This window comes from Amphiura filiformis, unplaced genomic scaffold (genome assembly GCF_039555335.1).
Source record: "Amphiura filiformis unplaced genomic scaffold, Afil_fr2py scaffold_21, whole genome shotgun sequence".
In the NCBI taxonomy this organism is placed as follows: domain Eukaryota; kingdom Metazoa; phylum Echinodermata; class Ophiuroidea; order Amphilepidida; family Amphiuridae; genus Amphiura; species Amphiura filiformis.
In genome coordinates, this window is record NW_027305485.1 from 1,732,557 (window position 1) to 1,749,444 (window position 16,888).

Here is a 16,888-nt window from a genome sequence, read left to right on the forward strand (position 1 = left end):
ATGCTTCATAAGCACCTAACACACCTTTAACTCGTTATCGGCCAATCAGATGACCGGTCTGTTGTTACCGTTGTGAAACGGCCAGAACTTCACTTCCGTGTTTAAGCTCTTAAACGGTACGCAAGGTCCAAACTTCTCTGGAAGCTAATGTAACTTCATACTTAAAACCCGATTTCAAAACATTGATGACATTTGAGCATTTCAGTAAACCCGATTTCAAAACATTGATGACATTTGAGCATTTCAGTATACATTTTTGCACTGTTCCATGTAAATTACATCACTACTCGATGATTGGTGATGGATGCAACCTCACTTGGCTATTTTAAGAGTTCAGATGCAAAATCCAATATATCCATTCTTTTCAATTTGAGATATACTCAAATGTAAAGTAAATAAAATATGCGCTGTTTTTGATCAGATCCAAAAATTTACTGTGGAATTTCTAAAGTAGCTGTGTCAATTTGGAGCGAGTTACAAGGCAGATGTTGGTGGCTTTAACTCAAAAGTAGAAGAAAATGCTGTTTATCAGTTTTTGAATCAGAACTCTTCAAATGTTAGGTACAGGCCTTGCAAACAGTGAAGCAAAATATAATTTAAGAAATCATCAAGTTCTGCTGTGTTTTAATTAGCATATTAAACGGCATTATGAATACCATACAGCAGCGGTCCCAACCTTTTCTTTTTTGTAAAGCGACTTCTTGAAAGTGGCACCATGTGATAATTACATCACACGTCCCATCTTACTCCTGCATATGTAATCTTGTCAGACCCCCACTTGGTATTAAAAGCAACTGGCTGGGAATCACTGCCATACAGCGTGAGTCTTCTGCTCCGAGGCCCTCTCTGAATCTGTCAGCCTCCTTTGTTCACCCGTAATCGTTTTCTAACCCAATGCATATTTTAACTTGCGTACACTCACACCTAACATGGCTAAACCAGCCTTCACTTAAATTAACATCGAAGTGGCTCGTCAAGTTTTTCTTCACATTGTATTGATAATAACATTGCCTACATCACCTTGCAAAGCAGTGCACACAACTGCTTACTGATATCTGCAGAAAATGCAATGTCTTTTTCCGGCGCATTGGCTCTCGTCATCCTGTGCTGATGTTGAACTTGGTCGGATCAAATTCTGTCCCCCTGAATGGTGACCCTTCCGCATTCCAGGCCTTCTTCAACATATCTTGTGTTTCCTGGAAAAAGTAGCACATAAAAAAACCACACAATAAATATATATGTGTTTTTATAGACCACTTGACATCATTGTTTATCAACAAAGGCGAGGGACTCGTCTATCGATATGCTCGAAAGAACCGCTACACTATTCAATGACTTTCTTGTGAAATGTGGTGGGCGATTTAAAATGCACGTGCCCTGAGCAAGCTACGATGCGTACGCACACTGCAGGGCAAAGAACAATGGAAATTGCCATAATTCGCGCGCATACTGCCGGGCAATGATGTCACATGCCAAGTGGTCTTTGTATTTTTATAGCACTAACTTGGCAATATTAAGTGATATTGTTTTATATTTGTTCTTAAATGTGTGAGAAAAACATTGATTTGATTCAAAGGGAGTCTCCGGCAAATCATAACATTATGCCTTATATATTAGAAAGTAATTATCAAACTCATATTGAACATAAAAAGTCAACTCTCAACACGCGATATTCAAAATTCCTGCGCCGAAATTGTCTAAATGCAATGACGTAATGGTTGTTTGTGCTCAATTGTCGTCATTGATTACTGGGACATTGTTACACTCGACAATTTCGGCGCCCGGGAATTTTGAATATTGCTTGTTGAGAGATGACTGTTTTTTATTCGTTTTTATGGTCAATAAGAGTTTGTTTTAAATAAAACTATGTGATACATGCTTGATAATTATTTTTCTTACATATAAGGCATAATGCTGTGATTGCCGGAGACACCCTTTAAGACCACAGTCAAAATTACAACTGGGCTTGTATACCTGAGTGCACCCTTGTTCCCAGAACGTTTTGAAAAATATGAGGTGGGCTTATAATAGCCTAAAGTGGGCTTATTATACCCGTGTGGTGCACTACTGAAAATAGATCATGACAATCTTTCACCGTATGCTTTAGAACGTCAAAAAAACTGGATGTCAGCCAACAATTACTTGTGAGCAATATTCATTTAATAAACAAGTAAATTCTCCTGTTGCACAATAATACCTGGTAATGGTGAACTTTATTTGATTTATACTATAGCTTACTATTACCCTTTAATATGATATGAATATCAAGATGCTCAAAATCCAGTGAGTTTTTAAGGTTCATAGTAAAATTTCTGTTGATTGTTTGAAGTCCATAGGAATGATTTTTCCATAGCTGTTCTTGTTTATGAAAAGTTTACACCCTCCGGTTTCCCTAGTTGTGCACGGTGACAGGAATAATAGACAAAGGGATAGGCATCCTAGTCTGCTGCCCTCTTTCGAAATATGTATCCTAGGTCTCACAATAGGCGGATTAGCGGCCATTTTGTCTTCGACATCACGTGTCCTTATATTTTAGTACACAAATATATAAGTTAACAGGTTTACTATTTTAAAATTATATTTTGAGTATACAATATATTCTGTGAGTAAATAGATCAAATGACGATGATTGTTTAGGTATTATATGCTTGATAGAATTAAACTGTTTGACCAGCTAGTATTCTCCTCCGCCGTCAGTGTGATTCCAGTCACTCCACGTGCACGTGTTGCGAAGGTGGAGGAGTCTAAAGCTGTATTGACTTAACACGCATGCGTTAAAAATATGTAGCCTAGGTCGAACAATAGCGTGACATAGTTTCCGGCATTGTTCCTATGCACTTTCACCCTCCTGACGGTGATTCCCAATGCAAATCCAAATCAACGCAAAAAAGGTGGCAAATGTGTTGCAAAAACTACATCTCTATTCCCAGGCGATTTACTTCAATGCAGTGGTAAAGGTAGTAGTAGAGGACTTCCATCTCTGTGAACCAAAACTTCTGGTGTCCAGCCCTTAGCGACATGGGTGCCACTTTAGTTATCATTCATCAGCAGTTTTGTACTATGATTGCCCAAGTTAATATCTCAAACCTCGGCCCAGTGACTGGTCATGTCGTTTAAGATAGCAGACATCGACCTAAGTCAAAAATGATGCTGAAATGGCCTGTAGACACAAGGCCTATTTCCCGATAAAATTTTGAAGTAAAATATGCTTTGAAATCTTCAGACAGTTTTCTGCAATGACTCTACAATGTGATGTTCAAAGATGGAGTGAATTCAAGCTGAGCTACTAATCCCCACTCACTCTTATCAAAACACGCATTAATGAGAGCACAAAGCTTTGTATACTATTGCACCACTAAACACTCATTAACTCATTACACCCAAAACCCAGGTGTACAGAGCACTAGAAAAGTTATCATAAGATCCTAACAAAAAGGACTGAACAACCAAAACTTTGCAATCAATGGTATTACTCAACCATCAATACTAATACAGGGTGAATGACCAATAAGCCCAATCGGCATTGGAAGTTTGCAATGCATTGTAGGGCAGTTTTAGGACACTTTGTCCTTTGACCTTTCAGAAAATTCAGAAATATTGGGTTTTTGTACGTACAAAATATAATCTAAAATGTTTTACAATATTTAAAACAAATATAAACTAGAGCGATAACCGCACCATAGCTGAACCATGTGGCTTCGGCAGTATATTGTGGTAGGCCTATACCACTGTCATCATTGCATTTAAATTTCAGCTCAATTGAAGCATTTTGAAAACTTGACATTTGACCCTTTATTGCCCCTTAATGAACTTAAATGAATTTTAAAATATTTTAAACATGTTTAGAATGTCATAATGATCATTGCGTTTACATTTCAGGTCAATTGAAGCATTTTGAAAACTTGACCTTTGACCCCTTTATTGCCCCTTAATGACCTGAAATGAATTTTAAAATATTTTCAACATGTTTAGAATGTCATAAGGATCATTGCATTTAAATTTCAGCTCAATCGGAGCATTTTGGAAAACTTGACCTTTGACCCCTTTATGACCCCTTAATGACCTTAAATGAATCTTAAAATATTTTTTAAATGTTTAGAATGTCATAAGGATCATTGCATTTAAATTTCAGCTCAATTGGAGCATTTTGAGAACCTTGACCTTTGACCCCTTTATGACCCCTTAATGACCATAAATACATTTTTAAATGTTTAAAACATGTTTAGAATGTCACAAGGATCATTGCATTTAAATTTAAGCTCAATCGAGCATTTTCGTTAAAATGCCCTTTTTGACCCCTGTGACCCATGGATGACCTCCGACGCTTGGAAATATTTTTATTATATTCTTTATGTTTCCCTCTTTCATATGACACCACTCATGGGGTCATACCTTTGTGGCATTTAGAGATATGTCCATTTCAGACCAAATGGTTAGTCAGTAAGCTAGTAAGTAAGCTAGTAAGTAAGCTAGTAACATTCGCTCTTATAGGCTGATACCATTTCATGGTTCAGCAAAAATATTAGTGTTTTATAAATTAATTATTTGGTATTTTTAATGATCAAAATTGTGTCAATAATAAGAAAATTAATAATAATTACGTAAATTTTCCCGATATGTCAGAGGTCAAAGTGTCCCAAAACTGCTCTCAAAAACCGGAAGTTAGAATGGCGATTGGGCTTATAAGGACAGTGACTACACTGGACCTGGGCAACCTATTATAACCTTTGGGTTACAACAAAAAATGCTTTTAAAAAGACATGGTGATGTGCAGGAATAACAAACATAATAAAATGCCAAATCAACTACAGGCCTACTATTCTAATGTGACAATATAAAGGCCATGAAAACATTTTATATGAAAATACATGTTTCAAAAATGTTGTCAAAATATTATTGTAAAATATTTTTTTAAATTGTTAACATTGTTCGTTTTATGCAAATCCAAGAAAAATGTTTAAAAAATTTATATAACCCAAAATTTAAATTGTTTTTTGTTTCCTGCGTAGTTCAAAGTAACTTAAGAATGTTTACTTTCTGTATTCTGCTAGTACTGCTAGACGGCCATCAGCCCGACGACGGTAGAGTGTTTGAACGTTGCGACTTTGCTCACCTGAGCGTACAGGGAGCGCTCTACACCTCCGCCTTTACGCACAAACTCATTGTGTATGCTAGCGCTACTTTTGAATTCGCTAACACACTCCACATTTAACATTGACCCCCATGAACAACAGGCCTACCTTCTGCACTCTGGGAATATACATACCAGTTCTTTGCTTGACGGTTTGCCATGTCTTTTCTGCTCAAAATCATACATGACTCTCCTATAGTCGCTCTGCGATTCCTCATCCATTTCATGTATGTGCTGAGTGTTGTCTATGCTCTTGCCGTCAATATCTGGCTCACCCTCTATGGCATGTTTCCACCATGTTTCAGTCCTTTTCTCCAAGTTTATCTATAAAAAGAAGATATATGCAGGTCTTGAAATTATAAGATGTTTCTCTCAAATTCAGATGCTGAATTAAACAAACATTATTCATACATGCATGTGAAATATGTTTCCACCATAAGACTTGCATTCGGCAATGAATTTAAAAATCTTCACAAGCCTTGAAACATACTTTTTTTTTACTAATAACAGGCTGATATGAATCACAACTTGCATTTTGAATACAATTACATTGCAACAAAAACTAGAGCAACTGTGCTTCAAGAAGCACGAATATCAGGTGGCAGCTTTGATTTTAACATTTGACCATGAGTGACCTGACATTAACCTCTTTATGTTCCCCTCACATCAATAATGCTTTGCACCAAGTTTAAGCCTAATAAAGCAAATTGTAGCATGTGACCTCATTTGACCTTTGACTTCAGGTAACCTCATGTTGACCTTTTTATGCTCCACTTATATCAAGGATGATTTGCACCACGTTTAAGCCAAATCGGGCTGATTTTAGCACGTGACCTCATTTGACCTTTGACCTTGGGTTGATCCTCAAGCTATGGAACAATTTATATTAAGCTTGGGCCAGTGGTTCTTCTGACCATGTTTGGTGGTCATAGCATGTAATTTAAAGGAGTAGCAGCATTTTTAAGATTTTCACTAAATTACCCCTAATATCCGCTATATGACCTTTGACCCCTGTCTGTGAACAACTTATATCAATCTTGGGTCAGCGGTTCTTCTGGCCACATTTGGTCGAAATTGGGTCAAGCACCTTGCACTAGTAGCATTTTAAAGATTTTTACATAATGACCTCTAATGACCCCTACATGACCTTTCACCCCTAATTGGTAACAACTTAGAAGGAACTTGGGTCAGTGCTTCTTGTGGCCAAGTTTGGTCCAGTTCGGCGCAAGTGGCTGGCACTAGTAGCATTTTAAAAGATGGTTTGACGAAAGATATGGAAGAATCAGAAGATTTCCATGCTCAACAATATATCAGTGTGGCATTTCATGCCACCTGATATAAAAAATATCAGCTTTATGTTTGATTTTATGGAAGAAGGTTAAGGGATCGGATAGCAATGTTTGCACAGTATATTTTGTGGGAGCTGAGAGCACATCAGACATATCGAATTGCATCCTGAATATGAGGAATGTCCTTATGATATCAAGCAATTTTGATTTTTTGAAATTGGCGATATGAAACACATTTTATGGCAAATTATTTGATATGTCTGATTTGCTCTCATGTCCCACAAAAATACTGTGCAAATGATTCTATCGGAGCCTTAAAGCACACCTGCACATATTTGCCTGGGTCCAGACTCCACATAGATTCTTCAGTGTTAATTCTACTATTCACTTTTCCTTCTAATAATACAGTAGGTCCTCCTGGTTCTTTGGTTGCCACCTGCGAAAAATCGAGACAAAGGAGTGAGAAGAGAGATGTTTTTTTTTAAATATCAAGACATATCAAAATAAACAGCATTTTCATTATGGTAAAGCTGATGGGTTGATGCCCAGATATAGATGTCCTTATTGACGCTGGCCCATTTCACAATTCCTGGAATGTGAGGTTGGAGCGCATTCCATGTGCGGGCTGTAGATGGATTGAAGGACCGTTAAATACTATCAAGGTTAGATCTTGGAATTTGAACTGCAAGACCATGAGATCTAATGGAGCAGCAAAGATGAAGGCCAGTCTTGAGCTGGTCAGGAACAGCCCTGTACATAGCGACCAAATCGGTCGCAAATGCGACCAAATTTTTACCAATGCGAATATATGCGATCATGTTTCCAAGCAATACTACACTGATCATTATGAAAGCTTAAAAACTACATACAAATCTGTACTTCACCAATTTTGAGTAAGCTTGAAAATTCGTTCCGACTTCCGATAATCCAATTTCCCGAAGCATGATTTACACCTGCAGTACATATCCGTGTATATATCACCTGTGTTCGAAGAACGTGGGAATCGCCTACAGCAGCGTATCTAGTGATGTAGTGGTATTTCCATGACCCCGAAACATGTACAATGCATATCGCTCAGTGTATTATGTACATGTACATGTTAATCCGACTACTTTTGATAGCACCATTCTTGGCAAATTTACTTACCATGTTTATATATATATTTAACATTTAATACTGTAACTGACACCTTGACTGATTTATATACTGTAAAAAGACTTTAATTGATGGTGCCTAGATTTTCAACTTCGGAGCCTATCTGCTTATGGCTACCAAATTATTATTCCTGTGTACAGGGTTGATCAGGAAGTAGTTGGCACAATTATAGCTCCGGAGTATTACCATAGTACATTCAATGGAACATAGTAGTAGCACCAACTGCAGTTTTAATCATGGCATTTGACCTTGAGTACACATTAGGCAGCACAGAAGAACAAACAAGGACTGAACAATGCTGTGATAAAACTAAGAAATAGGAAGTAGAGAGAAAACATGCACCACAATATCCCTTCTATGATATGATGATAGCTGTATGTAACCACTTGTTGGGGGTTATTCCCTAGAAAGATCTGAACCCCATGCCGATTAACTACCTGCCGATTGGCCAAAATGAATATTGTGTCCAATTTTGAACCAATCAAGGAGGTTATTAATAAGATCATCTACAAATGCAAGTTTGACCATAAACAGTTTAAAGCCTAGTCAATTTTGGCAATTGAAATGAGCATTTCAAGTTTAATATCAACCAATCAGAAATGCTGTTAGATAACCAGTGGTGTCCAGGGGGTTAAACTATATAGCTCAATACCTTGATGTGTTCTGCTTTGATATCTACTGAGAGTTGTTTGGCTGTTTTGATGTTGCTAGGTACAAATACTTTGATATCTACATCCTTGAGTGTCTGACTCCAAGCGTAGGCATCCCGAAGTGCCCCATTGTAGGTGTCAGCTGAGGTCAACGATGCTTTGGTTTTGCTCCTGTGTAGTTAAAAAAATCAATCATATTGTGATTGGTAGATATGAAAAATCAGATTACAATCATGGTATGTACCTGTTGCACATAACCGTAATATAATATTCAATGAGGCGGTGCATGACCCGCTAGATCCCCTGCCCATCGCGGGAGATTAAGAGATATCGTATTGACAAGCTGTTCCTAGCAATTTAACCAGATTTGACTCCATGACCCACCTCTGAAATCAAGCACAGCCTACTTGAAGTTGAGATACATAAAAGATGGACACCCATACTTGCTTAGATCAACAGATAACATGTTAAAAAAGATTTATAGCAATTTAACCCTATTTGACCTTCAAAATCTAACCTTAAGATCCACCTCCAAGCTCACCCGCTGCCTACTTGAGGCAAAGCAATACTGTGAAGCTTAGATCAAGACATAACCCTATTTGACCTTCAAATTTGACTCCATTTGACCTTTGACCCATGACACTCTTCCAAACTGAGATACACCTGTGCTGCGAAGATGGACACTCATGCACTTAGATCAAGGGATCTTGCATTGATAGTAATTAGGATTTATAGCAAGGTTATATAGCAATTGGGATTTGGCTACATTTTGTAAAACAGGTTGTTTAATTCAAATAAATTAGTGCCATATTTTTCTGGAACTGGGAGAAAGCACACACTTACACGTCTGTTACATTTTCTTCACTATTCTTCTCCTTCGCCTTCTCATTTAAAACGGAGCCAGTAGCAGGATCTTTTGTTTGTTGAGATGAACCTTCACCTTTGGCCTTCTCATCGGATCCAACCTCTACTTCTTGTGCCATAGATGGTGCTGGCCCTTGTTGAATCTCAGCACTTGGAATCTTGGCCATTTGCTCATACTTCATGAAAGCCTATAGATGCATTGTGGAATAAAATGTTGGGTTTAAACAATGGAGGAAAACTGCAATAGTCGGATATAACTTACTTGTGAGTGTAATGTTGGGTATGACCAACATGGGCACCCTTGAGCATTCAGAGAATATCGGGGTCAACCTTTACAATGTAATTTATGCAGGGATCAAAAAATAAAATTTGTTGCGATTTGGTTAGAACCTATTCAAAAATATTCCCTAGGTGACAAAAATTCAGAAAATGTATAAGTTGTGGCAATTTGACCTTGGATGACCCCAAAATGACCTTGACATTTTTTTCTTCCTACAGTATGGTAGTCGTACCCACCAAATTTTATGAACCTGCAACAATATATGGCCATTTGACCCTGGATGACCCCAAATGACCTCACAATGACCTTGCGATTATGCAAATTAGGTACTTAATTACCATATTTTGCAACAAAAACCTGCTAAAATTTGGAGACCCCCAATTGCCACCCCTCCATCAAATTGCATCACTATACGCCTTACCAGTTCCGAGAAATTGCACTCACAAGCTCAGACGGACAGACGAACGGACGGACAACCAGGAAACATAATACCTCCGGTGGAGGCATAAAAAAGTCAAAGGTTGAAATTTGGGCTCTATAGGGGTCAAACACAGCCAAATTATCCAATTTTGATGAAAATGTTCTCAAAATGTTGGTCATGTTATATTATTTCAGAAAAGAAATAGTTTGCACTATCAACAATGTTCCGTTACTATTCTATGGTCGGACGGACCTTTCGGTTGTTCAGGTGCTTTCGGTCATTTGGGAAACAATTGTAAAAATCTGTAAATAATTTACTTTTTTTTTGCAATTAGTTTAACTTTATTTTGCATTTTGCACGCTTTTTTTCAGTTAAAATAAATCTACTTATTGCCCCAAACAGCTCATTTTACATGCATATACAACAGATTCCATATATATGGTCGAATCCAACCAAAAGTGTACATGGGCCAAAAATAAAAGTCCAAAATAAAAATGCCTCCATATTTTTTTTTTCCTTTTGCCCATTGATTGAAGGCATGTTGGCCTTATTATAGGAACCAAAAGTGCCAAATGTTACTAATCTTGAAAAATAAATCCAGGACGTGTGATAGTAAATGTGACATCATAACCCAATGTTACCTACGAATACCACTGGGATGCTTTCACTATCGCAATAGAGGTAGTCATTGTGACGTCAACGACGCCATCTTGTGGGTACGGAGTGCCTTGTTGCTAAGATCGCCGCGTTGACGCTTGACTGAAGAGGTGCGTCACGCGCTGCGACTTCAGCGTAATCGGGGGCGTAATGTCTAACGCATGACATGCAGAACGGCAATACCCACAAGATGGCGGATCCCGATGAAAAGGCTGATGGCCTCTATACTAATCAATCTAAAACAAATGGTATATTGCCGTTAATGCTTTTTTCGTGTATTGTAGACCACAGGTGTCAGGAAAATGCTAGCTCAACCAGAAAATATTTGTTTTTTATTTTCATAACGCGAACAATATGATCTTATTCAATTTATGCTAGTTTATTTTTGAAAATGAAGTTTACATGTAGGTCAGTTTCTGTATTTTATTTATAAAATGAGTGTGAATCAATTTACATATTATGTTAATGAATGAATAAAATGGTTGTTTTTAGATCTGTTTCAGCTGGTACGTCCAAATGAATAAATGTTATTACATTAGATCAAAAAAATTTTGATGCTTTTAGCAAGATTTTGAACACTTCATTTTGATACAAGTAGTTGAACAGCAAATTTACATACTAAATGATTGTTGAATGAATCTGTATAATGGGTAATAATATTGTCCAGGGGTACCACTTAAAGTTTTTGACAATTAATTTCCATTGGTAGGGACACATCATTACACAATGTCATGTATTATGCTGTATTCGTAAGCAACATTTCAGTACATATTTTTCAACAATTAAGCCGTATTCAGTTCTGCATGGCAGGCATGTATGTGAATTCGAAACTTTCATTGACATATGATTTGATAGCGAACATACGTGCCTTCTTTATGTACCGATATGGGCATTGGCATGAATGGCAGTGTTTTACAATACTGTCATGAAGTCAAATTGTATTTGTAGGCAACATTCGGCTACCGAAAGCTACCTTACTTATTTTGTTAATATCTCAGTTCTAGTTAAATGCAGGCTATCGAAACTTGGTTGTATTAAAGAGTGTATTACCCTGCACCTATTGCTTAAATATTATTTACTATTCTCGCAGTTCGTGGAAATGATAATTTGTTTAATACTTTTAAGTTATGGCCCTGAACATGCTGTGTACACTTTTCATTGGATTCGACCATATGAATGCCAATTTTGGCAAAATAAATGCTGATTTAACATGCATGTATTCAGCAAACTAAAAAAAAAAAAAAAATGTTAAATCTGGATTGGCAGGGCCAATAAAATAATTTTTGCTGCCTTACTGATATTCTGGAATAATCAGCTTGCCCAAATGATACATGACATCAGGAGGGAGAGAGATGATGCCCATAATTCTAGATTCACTTCCCATTTAATTTCCCTGAACATACCTGCATTACTAGTCTGCGTGCCATTCCGGGAGGCAATCCCATAGTATCCCTGTCATCACGCATAGTACGATAGAAATCAGTCCTACACAGAAAAAATCATATAGAAGCAAGACATCATTAATGGGTAAAACTGAGACTCAAGGTGTGCAGGAATAAAGTAAAATCTTTTCTCCCAGTCAGACAGGACTAAAACCAGCATGTGACCACGACCACCAGGGACCGCTATCATTGGCTAAAATAGGTTGTAGCCCTGTATGGTCAGGTGATGGTTTGGGGAGTCCAGTACGGTACCAAAATGTATGGGGTTATTTTTGGCTGCTAGGAACACATGATTTTGGAGGCAAAAAAATGCACCCTGATTTTCCAAAAATGCAAAAATCTGTGATTTCCCACCAAAATTGTTTTATAATTTTTTTTGCAGATTTGGAGAGTCCCTGGACCTAACATCAAGTGGTGTAATCAGTAAAAAATTTTGTACACAAGTATGGTATATCTTAAATAGATTTTGAAGTTACAAATCTGCCAATTTTGATACAAACTTGTAATTTTTTGATAATTTTTTTATACAACCACGAATGAAATGCAAAAAAAAAATGTTTGGAGCCAAAATACCCAAATAATCCAATTGCATATTCTTAGCAGCCCAAGTTTTTTTTCTATGGTCTTGAGAATTTAGACCCGATCCCTTGTTCAGGCAATGCAAAACATTTCACTTCAACTGAACACACAGACATAGTGCGACAATTGAAATAAACACAAGTCATCACAATCAAGTTTATTTTTGAAATAAACACACATTCAAGTAAACATTGGATATTATTTAGATGATATTATACTACGGTACTGCAAATGTTAAATAATTTGGTACTTGCAAGAAATATTTTGATTCCTATCAGGAATCTCTTTGGAGAAATATCAAAAATATTAAGGTAGAGACTGACCGATCAGATCGGTAGCTTCCGTATCGGGCCGATTATTAGCTTATCGGTAGTGATCTGCATCGGCCGATTTTTCCTTCTTCCGCCGATGTAATGCACCGATCACCCAATATCATGAAAGTAATTGTTGAAGCTTAACAAGTATTCATTTATTGGTATATTTCTTTGAATTAGACTAGTTAAATCAAGCGAAATTTAGCAAAAGAACAAGCTTTGTAGGCGATAAACATAAAATCATACCGTGATTCAGGCACGCAGCTGAGATAATCAGGTAATTCCCCGCATGCACATTACAATATATTGTAGTTCTTCCTTCCGGGTTACACACGTGCGTGTCAGATTGGAGAGAGCTACGGGCCGCGTGCAAAACTCAACACTTCCGGGTTACACACGTGCGTGTCAGATTGGCGAGAGCTACGGGCCGTGTGCAAAACTCACACTGACTTGAACGTAAACACAATATTAAAATGGGGCGATCGAATGATTCGATGGACTGGGACATCAGGGGGAAAAGGTAAATTGAGCTTATAATAATCATGGTCAAATTCAGTATTTTAAATGCATATGGGAGTGTGTTTTTTTGTGCTCAGAGCATACATAATTATGGTAATACTTTGCGTACAAGTACCCTTTCAACATACGGGTGAAATTTACTCACAGTGATGGCAGCCATTGTTTACAATTGGCAAACTGGTAATCAGCGATCGGCGATCGAATCGGCAGATCAAAGAGATAATTGATCGGCCAATTCAGATAAGGACCTGATCGGTCAGTCTCTATATTAAGGGACTCCCCGATTATGTGTTGACATAGCATTTGCAATTTTCCACAGAAATGAATAGTAAATTTGTAACAAATAAATAGGGCCTCACTCATTTCCCTTGATCGTGTCACATATATTGATTCCTTAAAACGTATTTCACTCATTCTGAGCATGTGCAGAAAGCGTCACTGCACAACTTTGGACGTCATAATGTAGTTCAGATAAAATTCATCCTCTGGGCGGCTCACAGAATTCAGGCCACAATCCTAAAAAATTTTTGACCATGCTTTATGAACTAAATCCATTTGCATCTAAGTTATGAGATGATACTTTGACTCATTTACCAACGTTAGGGGATTATTTTTAAGATGGATGCGCTCAGGGCTGGAAAAAGTGCACAATTTCCGGGAACATAGTTAAGGGGTACTACACCCTGTGGTAAATTTGTGACTATTTTTGCATTTTTCTCAAAAAATAATAACACACTGGTAACAAAAGTTATGTATATTATTGGGGCAAGGAATCCAACTACTACACTGAAATTTCAGTGACTCAAGACAAGCGGTTCAGTATATATGATAGGAAATGAGGTACATCGTGGCGGTACCTTATTTCTTATCATAACTAACAAATCCGCTTGTCTTGGGTTACTGAAATTCCAGTGTGGTAATTGGATTCCTTGCCCCTATAATATACATAATTTTTGTTACCACTGTGTTATTAGTTTTTGAGAAAAATGCAAAAATAGTCACAAATTTATCGAGGGGTGTAGTACCCCCTTAAGATTTTCCCCCATTTCCCACTATTCCTTATGTATTTCTTTATTTAGAACTCAAACATTTCCCTCCAAATCACAAAATTTCCCTGGAACCAGGTTCCCAAGTTCCCCATTTTTTTCCAGGCATGGATGCGCTGTAGTGCTGGTATTGCTAAGCATTTTCATTGTCGACAATCGACAAAATTAAAAAGCTGACATCGACAACTGTCGACAATCAGGCCTTATTAATAACCCCCAAAATCATCCCACAAACCTGGCAAATTTTGCGACAATCCGGGTGCAAAATTCGACAACCTACATTCTACAACACGCTGCGGGAATACCATGAAAGCGATACAAACTGGCAATGAACAGGCATGAGATTTTTCTTTAAATATGACCCCCTGAGATCAATGTGAATCCGGTGAAACATTAGGGGGGGGGGGGCAATCAATTTGTTTACGAAAACGAAGTTGATGAAAATAAAATACCTGTAAAAATTACAGCGATAAACACGAGTCCTGACGTGTCTCCTCTGATTTCGTCTTGGTGCTCGCTAGAATTTAATATTATATATATATGCTATCATTGAAAATCAGGGACTTTCCCTGTTTGTTTGCCAAATAGTATGCGTGGGAAATACAACTGGTCAATACAAGATACAACAGAACAGGCTTTTCCATACAGTGAACAATTTAAACAAGAAATGGAATCCAATGTAAACATATATCTGCACTAGCGATCTTTAGTATTGATGCTTTCAGGCTTTAAATGATAGCAAGAAATGGAAATCGCCCCAAAGGAAAGATTTTAATCGTGAAATTGATCGCCACATCTTATGGATTCACATTATCCTCCGGCGGAAATGTCAAACTGTCAATTACAACGTCTACTAGTGGACTGGTTTTTAAATCCACTCTCATCAAACTGATCAAAACTGTAAACTACAATTTTATCGAAAAAATCAAAAGATCAATCGAGTCGCCTTGATGGTGTATTTCCGATCATTTTGCAACGTGGCTGAAAAATATTTCCAAGACACAAGTATCGCCATTAGGCATGGCCCGGTAACCTGGATAAAATTTAACGCAATCGATTCGTCCAATCCTAGTTCACCTGAGCATGTGAGTGATCACGTGGTTTGCCGAATGAACGGTATCGGTGTCGGAACAAGGATTGTTACTTGTAAACAAATCGTTTCGCCGGCACGTTTCAAGAAATTAAATTTACGATCTTTTGATAGGGATCGTTTTATTTTAACCTCTGGCATGAGAGATGTGGGTTAAAGATAAACCAGAGCTGTGTTCTCATTTTGCAACTAAAATAGGCTTCTCATAAAGCTTAAATTTGCGGGCCATTATGCTGGCCATCCACGTATTTGAAACATGGCGGATATACCAAGCACCCTCACTACGTTCGGGTCTGTGAGGGTGCTCGACCAGGCATAGCCAAATAGATCGAAAAAGTCATGATGAAAATGCTAAAAGAAACATTCACGAGAACGTCAGGTAAATCGACAAAGATGTAAAGAATAAGAGATCCTGAAAATACCTTGGTTAATTTTTGTTAGGATGTTAAACTTTTCAAGCTTTCTTAGCCAAAGTTTTTGTTTACTTTTTGTTGATACATGCAAAGCTCTTGTCGACAATCGGCAAAAGTGCCAAGTTTTGTCGACAATTTTGTAGGTATCCCAGGCAAACCTTGGTTAACACATTTGCTAGTCAGCGAAATTCGCCGAGACCGGGACCCAAACACAATGCATATTTACATAGAAATTTGAATTTTTTTCGAGAATAGGTCGGGAAAGGAAACAGGTCTACATATTTTATGTTTTCTATACTTCACTTGACCCAAATATATGATTTTTTATGGTGATAATCAAGTTGCACATGGAATTTTAGAGGGATTTTGATAGCAGTTCCATTAAAAAAAGCTGCAATCGCCATGAGACTAAGATCTAGAAACACCCCTAAATGCCGTTTTGGGGAATTTTGCTATCTGAATCTTTTTGATGAAAGTCAATCTTTGACAAGATGAAACTTTGTTACGGAAAGTGCTATGACAAAAATGTTTTCAGTTTTGGCTTTCTTTACTCAAGGGCTTTAATTTGATATGTAAAATGGTGCAGTTTGATGGCAAATTTGAATTCACCTAGCATACCTAAATTTTGTCGACAAAAGTCACAAAGCCTTGTCGATAACGACACTAATGCACTGGGTATTTTCTTTGATATACTTTGAGGTTTGCACCAAAGAAGCGTCCTCACTTAATATATTCAAGCAAAGAGATGCAAACAGTAAGTAATTAGTTTGCATGCACATGTACGACAAGGTTTCCGAATTCGCCGACCATGATTGAGACGCATGCATGTGACGATTTTTTGGACACACTTTCTACGTCATGTAGTAACTTTTTGACGCTCCAAGTTAATGCAAACTAACCTCCTATACAAAAACTCGAACACTACATCGAGGAAATTATCTATCTGTCTCACATTCTGCAAAATATCCCCCAAGTTTTGGTCGAACTGCTGAGCCGACATTTCCACTTCTGTAAAGTTTCGGGATTGTTTACCTTCCC

At 37.5% G+C, this 16,888-nt stretch overlaps 1 protein-coding gene across 1 annotated transcript; it reads right to left on the bottom strand.

Annotated features, from left to right (window-relative positions):
- Nucleotides 1-400: 400 nt before the first annotated feature.
- On the bottom strand, nucleotides 401-16,865 carry LOC140143393 (nudC domain-containing protein 3-like). The gene is made up of 7 exons (XM_072165249.1): nucleotides 16,750-16,865; nucleotides 11,851-11,932; nucleotides 9,069-9,277; nucleotides 8,228-8,396; nucleotides 6,746-6,856; nucleotides 5,267-5,455; nucleotides 401-1,196 (listed from the first exon to the last, which is right to left on the bottom strand). Exons 1-7 carry the CDS (start codon nucleotides 16,848-16,850, stop codon nucleotides 1,098-1,100), a joined length of 960 nt encoding a protein of 319 aa, XP_072021350.1. The 5' UTR covers nucleotides 16,851-16,865; the 3' UTR covers nucleotides 401-1,097.
- Between the last annotated feature and the right edge of the window lie 23 nt (nucleotides 16,866-16,888).